Here is an 8,036-nt window from a genome sequence, read left to right as displayed (position 1 = left end):
CAGTTGCGCTACAAGAAAATTAATATTAGGAGACTTTTAGTCAAATGATGTTCTGGGTAGTGTAAGTTTAGACTTTGGGCCTCATGGATGAGTGAAGAACATTCTTTCCAGATTAAGTCACTCATAGATGAGCATAATTGTGTAAGAAATTTCAAATTGGGATCAATTGTTATCTATGCTTGGATTGGCATCCATTTTACAACTGAGTTCTTACATAAGCAAAAAATGAGTGTTAGGCTGCTTAGGGAAGAGGTCAAATAGAATTTTGGAATAAATGTGAGTATGGTCAGTGTAGGAGAGCAAAGAAACATGACATTCAGCTAACTTGTTGAGCACTATGCAAAGCTTTAGTTTTATGGTGAGGAGATAAGAAGATAAAACCGTAGATTAACTGTGAAGATGGATGTCAATAGTATGCCTAATGGGAAGACTTATTTTAGTAAGTTTTACGTATGTTTTGAGGGACTAAAGCAAGGATGGAGAGGTAGTTGCAGAAGAGTAATAAATTTGGATGGGTGTTTCTTGAAGGGCTTATGTATTGTAGAGTTAATATATGTAGTTGTAAGGGATGCTAATAATCATATTTTTCCAATTTCATGGGCAGTTGTTTATGTGGAAAACAAGGAGAATTGGAAATGGTTTTTGGAGAATTTAAAGGATGATCTATAAATGGTTTTGGTTTTACTTTGATGTCAGATCAACATAAGGTATGTAAACTAGTATATCCTTTCATTTTAACTTAAATATAGTTATTTTCTTTTAATAATTTCCCTTTATTATGTAGGGGCTGTTGGAGGTTGTGAAAAAGATTTTGCCTACTGCTGAACACGGGCAGCGTGCAAGGTATATTCTATCCAACTTTAGGAAAAGATTCACATGAGTACATTATGAGATGATGTTTTGGAAGGCATGTAAAGCATCCAATGGGCATTTATTTAGTGCAACAATGAAGGAAATCAAACTTCTTAACCCTACTTCCTTTGAATATCTTATGGAGAAGAACCCAAAATCATGGTGCATAGCTTTCTTTCAGGAGGGAAAGATATGTGATGCAGTAGAAAATGGATTATCAGAAAGCTTTAACAATATCATAAGAGATGCAAGGAAAAAACCAATCATCACAATGTTAGAAGAAATTACATTGTATGTTATGGAAAGGCAGTTTAATTTGAGCATCAAAGGTAGTTCATGGCCTGAGTTTAAAATATGTCCAACAATTATAACCTTACTAATCGGTTACGAAAAGCTCAAAGGTAAAAATGTTTTTGGTTGTTTAATTTGATTACTATTAACATATACTAACTTCATACCAATGTTTTTAGATATTTGCAGGTTCTACCAACTGGTTTAAACCAGTTTGATACAAGAAACTTGACAGAGTCTTATGTGGTGGATTTAGACAAGAAGACATATTCGTGTAGAGTGTGGCAAATGAATGGCTATGGGTGTCTGCATTCAGTTGCAACTATTTCCTTTCTTAATAGGGATGTTGGAAGTTATGTGGATCTAATGTACTATGGAGTATTTTACAAGAACACTTACAAGTTTCCAATGTATGGGATGAATGGAAACAATATGTTGCCATATACCGACTTTACTCCACTACTACCACCTTTGAGGATAAAAATGTCAGACAGACCAAAAGTGAATAAAAGAAAGGACGCAAGTGAAAAGACTACAAGGCACATGGTGTCAAATGTTGGGAAGAGAATTTTATGCAGTGTGTGTAAACAAGTTGGACATAACAAGGTTACATGTCCTCAAGTTGAAAAGCCCAAAAAACTTAAGGTAGAGAGGAGAAAGAAAGCAATTAGTGAAGATGGTAATGGAAGGAGAGGAGGTAGTGGAACAAAAGCAAATGAAGGCGGTAATGGAGGGGAAGGAGGTAGTGGAATAAAACCAAAAGGAAAAGATAATACAAGGAAAATGAAACATTCTTAAAGGATTATAAAAAAAAATTGGCTAAAAGGGTTGAAGGGAAAAATGGAGAAGTCAATACAGGTGCTAATCCACTGGAGATTGAATAAGGAAAAAATGTTATTTGCTATATAAGTTGTTGGATTTACATATGGTTGTTTGTTGCATGTTATGTACTACATTTGGTTATTAGACTTATATGTGTGTTGTTATTTGAAGTTGAATGTTTGCAAACTATGATTTTATGTAATGTAATGGACGTGTATTGTTATATTAAGCATCTTTGTATTATTGTATATGTATGTGGTCCCTTTTGTGGTCCAATTATAATATGTGCATGCAAATTAGTGATAATGTGGGTGTGTAGTGGATTGCAATCTTACAAACTTAACCATACATTGTTTTTCTGCTTAAAATGACATTTTCATTAATATGGAAGACAATTATAACCACATTGGTTACTTATTACACAACACTAGAAAATACCATTAACAACCCATTACAACTTGTACACTATTATCACAAAGAAAATAGCCCAATTAAGAAACAAACAAGTTTTCATCTTCCTAACATTCGACTGAAACTTCTTATTCGAGCTAAGCAAAGTTGCAATCATGATTGCCTCACAACTTGTGTTCATAGTCTCAACTTCGTCTGCCCAACAAATAAACCCATTTCGGGGGCCCTGAATTTAAAGATTTGTGAGTAAGAAACGAGTTGTGCAAAAAATCCTTTTCAAATCTAGGGCTACAATAGAAGGAAAGTTGCAATCAAATTTTACCTTTTTGGGGCAAGCATAAAAGAGTCGTCATGGGTTGGTCTGAGTCGTTGAGGTTCATATTATAGCATTAAATCCACATGAACATTCCACCGATTTCATCGATCCCTTCATCTTCATACCGTAAATTCCAACGAAAGAAGGACAAGCAAGCAAAACAAGGTAAAAAAAATGGTCACGAATTTGTCTCAGTTGTATATACTCGAGGCTAACAAGTGAAAGGACGAAAATACCCCCAACTTCGTCACTAACTAACGGGAATATACTAGGGTTAGTGTTATTAAAAATGTTTATTTAAATTTTAAACTAATATTTAGCTTAGCAATTACATTGTTAAACATTAAAGAGATCCTAATTAACAAAGGTCATCATTTCCATTACATTAAACACGGTTACATAGTCATTTATACAAAATTTCATGTCCTTACACAGGTCTTCAACATCCACTTCACAACACTTAGACCAAAAGACGATAATAGGTAGTAGACAACAAACCACATAAATACTAATAGTCAACACAACAAACGACGTTAACCCTAACAACTACATTAACCCTAACACAAACACACAGATAACCTAACACAACCACATCGATAACAAACACAACTGGATTCACTACTAGATTAAAGAGTGCAGTTTGTCCACGAGAAAACCAAACATCACCACCACGAGTCCCGCCACCAAAACAGTCAGAGCATGCACCTTCTTCTCATTACAGTCTAATCGGCGCTGCACAACGAGTATATCGACCCTTGATATCATAAAATCACGCCTCATTTCCTCCTTAATTCGATCCACATCCACGTGTTGTTCAACTATTTTCTCCCCACAATCGCAGAATATTGTGTGTAAGTCACTGAAATTGATCCTGTCTCGAGAATTTATCGAAATCGGATTTGGTGAGGGCGGTGGGGTAAACATCTCATGAATATCGTGAAAACGATTGTTGTCTCCTTGTCGGTAAATGTTTGGCCGAAAAAATGCATAAAGTTTTAGGGTTGATTTATTAAACCATCATTTTTATAAACATTGGGTCCATAGTAACCCTTAGGGCCCAAGCAAATGATTCAACTCGACTGCAAATGATTCAACTCGACTCGGTGACATGCATGACGAGTTGACTCAGAGTTAACTCATTAGATGACTTGGAGTATGACTTGACTTCGAAACCTCTTGAAATAAGTCAATTGACTATTTTAGCCGGTAAAACTATACTTTGTACCCCTTAAATGCAAAAAAATATAAATAAAAAAATGAAAGGAAACATTTAAACCAAAAAGTAAAACTTCATCGGTCTACATGATGTTACATTAAACAAAACAATATAAATACATTGCTAGTTTTTATATTTAACCCAGATAATCTATTTGCGTGTAACTGAAGATATAAAAATATAATAAAGTTTTTATGTGATTATATGTAGATTTAAACTTTTGTAAACCTTCAATTCTAATGAAGGAATAATTCCCACTTTCCCAGGTGTTGGTAGGTCGAAATGAACATATAGGGACAGGGTAGTTTGCAAGACATGCTATCTAACCCTTCTACTTCAAGTGCTTTCTTTAAAAACCCTTCTTTCCTTTCTTCATGTTCATTCAAACCCTCTGTTTGATAGAAAAGCATGACTTTTAGATACACAGATGTTTTCTCTCTTCTAGTTGCCATTTTAGCAAGTACACATTTCCTATCATCAAACCTAGAATTTGTCAAGTTCTACATTGAGGAATTTAAGGTTATCTCGAATTTGCCAGTGTCAATCATTGCAAACCAATATAACACTCGGTTAGATGGTCATCACCACCACCATCATGAAAAAAAGGCCAAAGTGGTCGACATATGTGATGATTTCCCTCGTGATTCAGTACCTCAAGATACCAACACCACAACGACATTTTGTGTTGATCGTAATGGATGCTGTAATTTTACAACTATACAGTCTGCCATTGATGCAACTATAACTGCTAACCCTAAGAGAACTCTAATATGGATCAATAACGGCATTTACTTGTAAGTCGCTATAATCTATTTGTTCAATAGTCTTCTCCTCTCTGTTTTTTTTTTTCAACAAATATCAATATGAAATATGTAAAGATGCAAACTACTAACCTTGATGACGATATATATTAATATATTCACTTAATTAATATGTCGAATTTAAGTGAAAAGGTAATAATCCCCAAGACAAAACCAAATATAACATTTCAAGGGCAAGGATATACTTCAACCGCTATTGTTTGGAATGACACTGCAAATTCGTCGCATGGCACGTTCTACAGTGCCTCCGTGCAAGTGTTTGCTGCAAATTTCGTAGCTAAGAACATTAGCTTCATGGTAAGCATGCATGGCCAGCTGTAACAAGCATAGATCTTTAAATCAACATAATGAAATTAGATTTTCGATAAAAAGTTTACTTTATGAAATGTTATCAATACTAGAATGTGGCTCCGATACCTAAGCCGGGAGATGTTGGAGCACAAGCTGTGGCGATTAGAGTAAATGGAGATCAAGCTTCTTTTTGGGGGTGTGGATTTTTTGGAGCTCAGGATACTCTTCATGATGATAGAGGTCGACATTACTTCAAAGAATGTTATATTCAAGGTTCAATTGACTTCATTTTCGGCAATGCAAAATCACTCTATGAGGTACGTTGAAAAAAAAAATTATATAGAATCGTATGAGATGTTAACATATTAGACATTATTCAATTAATATATTTTCCAAAATAGAAAAGAAATCGCTGCTTGTTATAAGCAAGGTGCATGCAAACGAACAAGAAGTTACTGATCATTTATTTCTTATATTAGAATGCTTACGAATTTTGTATTTATTTTTACTTCAACTATAATGAATATATGTTAGGGAATTGTTGATACTTTTAATGAGTACACATTTTAGAATTAGCAAACAATTATTATCTTGAAAATACATACTCGTATACATTATAAGTGTAATATATCTATCATTTATATTTTGGCAATATATTTTAACATGTATACATATATTTAAGATATTTTATATATCCTTTTCATATAAGAATGACTTTTAAAGTTATAATAATAAATTGGTTAACAAATATTTATATTTCTAATATTGTGTTAATATACACGTAATGCTAAATTATCGCGTAACAGAAAAAATATTTTGTATAAATGATTAGTTATGTATAAGTTGAATGTATTTTAGTCATCATCTAAAGTTAATGTTACTACATGAAGTGTTTAAAGTATTAAGATATAAAATATAACTTTCTAAAATGGTAGGTCAATTGCGGTCGGACCCATATTAATTAACCCATGATATTAAACTTTATCAATATCTTATATATTAATTATATATTAGTTCATTTTTCTGCCTTCCACGCACATCACATCAGAATAACCACATGCAATTGTATATGATATCAACCCCATTAGGGTCATTAATTTGTGTAATTTGTGAAATGTTCTATAGGATTGTCAATTGATATCCATGGCACCACCAGTAGCAGTGGGACAAAAGAATATAAACGGAGCAGTTACAGCACATGGAAGAGCTTCCGCAGACGAGGACAGTGGATTTGCGTTTGTGAGATGCAACCTCGGTGGTACAGGAAGGATATGGTTAGGTCGAGCTTGGAGACCCTTCTCTAAAGTTATCTTTGCTTACACATTTATGTCGGACATAGTTGCCCCTGAGGGGTGGAATGACTTTAATGACCCCTCTAGAGACCAGTAAGCACTACTTTTATTTTATACTATGAGTTATAACCTTAAATTTTACTTTAACTAATTATATATAGTTAAATAAAATCATTGAATGATATGACATGATTAACTCATATTCAATGAATTAAAAAAAAACTTTTTATACATAAATGATTATAAATGATCTTTTAAAAAAAATATATGTTTCATTAAACTTTTATAGAATTCAATATTATAAAAAAATGATTAAATTGTATGAAAAATGGAATAATAACATGACAATCTATTAAAATTTTATAAAGTTTAATGTATTTGTGAATTTTTTTAATGAATAAATGTTTTTGATCGTAGGAGTATATTCTATGGAGAGTATATGTGCATGGGTGGAGGAGCAAATACCTCAACGAGAGTTCCATATGCACAAAAGCTAAATGACACTCAAGCCTCACTCTTTCTTAATGCCTCTTTTATTAATGGTGACCAATGGTTGGAGTTACAATTGTAATTAAGGATATTCCTCTATATAATTAATTTATTGAGAAAATAAATTCTTATTCTTTTGTGCTCAATCGAAAAAAAAATGTATCATTTTATGTATGTATATTTGTTTGGACACATTTTTAAAACATGCTTTATATTTTCACCCTTGTTTACATTAAATTAGCAACTTTGATTGGTGTACATACATAAGGATTTTTTTTTATCATATTTTGTCTTTGTTAGGATGCATTTTTTTACATTTGACTTGTAGTTTGATTAAATTATGTGTGTCAAGTCAAATATTGTTTTTGTTTACGAAGACAACAATTTCTATCGGATTCCTTTAGAAAACAATAAATAAGGAACACCATCAAAAACAGCGACAACCAACCATCCTCGAATATTCATTGGGCAACTCGAACGAAGTTAGTTAGTTAACTTTTTGGTTTAATGTACAAAATTTAAGATACTTTATTGAACAAATAAAATGATAAAAAAAATTGACGTGTTTGGTAAAAATAATTATTAGCTGGAAGCGGATAGTTGGAAGCGGATAGCTGGTAGGTGGAAGCTATAACTTTTATTTGTTATAGACAAAACTTCAAAAATGGTCCCTGTGGTTTTCGAAAATCTGAAGTTTAATCCCTGATTTATAAAAACCTCACAGATGGTCACTGTGGTTTCAAAACTTTTAACAAATGGTCATTTTGCTAACTCCGTTAGCTTTTGTCCGTTAACTCAAGGACATTTTTGTCATTTCATATCACAAGGACCATTTATGAAGTTTTATCGTATTTATTTATTTTTTTAAAAAAAAAAATGCAAGGTCTCTCTCACACACACACACAAATAATTAGAGAATTTCTTGAAAATTTCCGTTGTGATAACTTTGGTTGGAAGTTTGTTCATCACATTACATTAGAAAAACCCACTACACACTTTTTTGCACTTTTTTTGCTCTGTTCTATGTAGCTAAACACCATAAAAAAATCTCTCTATCTCTCTCTAACCTTGTCTTCTTCCCACCATTACCTTCAAGAAACCTGCAATTCAAGGAAGAAGAGGGTTTTTTTTACCTTTTATGGTTGAAGAAAAAGAGAGCATAAGAAATGACTACTCAAACACACAGGTATTGATGCAATCAAGCGAACAACTTCAGACATTGATGCAGACTGCTG

At 32.8% G+C, this 8,036-nt stretch overlaps 2 protein-coding genes across 2 annotated transcripts; both read left to right on the top strand.

Annotated features, from left to right (window-relative positions):
* Positions 1–689: 689 nt before the first annotated feature.
* On the top strand, positions 690–1,941 carry LOC145112329 (uncharacterized). Its single transcript, XM_079048502.1, has 4 exons — positions 690–707; positions 785–843; positions 940–1,261; positions 1,333–1,941. Exons 1-4 carry the CDS (start codon positions 690–692, stop codon positions 1,939–1,941), a joined length of 1,008 nt encoding a protein of 335 aa, XP_078904628.1.
* A 2,366-nt stretch (positions 1,942–4,307) lies between these two features.
* On the top strand, positions 4,308–7,009 carry LOC145115862 (putative pectinesterase 8). Its single transcript, XM_079052220.1, has 5 exons — positions 4,308–4,702; positions 4,855–5,026; positions 5,131–5,337; positions 6,146–6,405; positions 6,730–7,009. Exons 1-5 carry the CDS (start codon positions 4,317–4,319, stop codon positions 6,881–6,883), a joined length of 1,179 nt encoding a protein of 392 aa, XP_078908346.1. The 5' UTR covers positions 4,308–4,316; the 3' UTR covers positions 6,884–7,009.
* Positions 7,010–8,036: the final 1,027 nt, after the last annotated feature.

The sequence above is a fragment of the Lactuca virosa genome, chromosome 5 (genome assembly GCF_052849685.1).
Source record: "Lactuca virosa cultivar CGN04683 chromosome 5, Lactuca_virosa_CGN04683_v6, whole genome shotgun sequence".
NCBI classification, from domain to species: domain Eukaryota; kingdom Viridiplantae; phylum Streptophyta; class Magnoliopsida; order Asterales; family Asteraceae; genus Lactuca; species Lactuca virosa.
The sequence above is the reverse complement of the archived record's forward strand: the minus strand, read 5'-3'. Positions and strand labels throughout refer to the sequence as shown.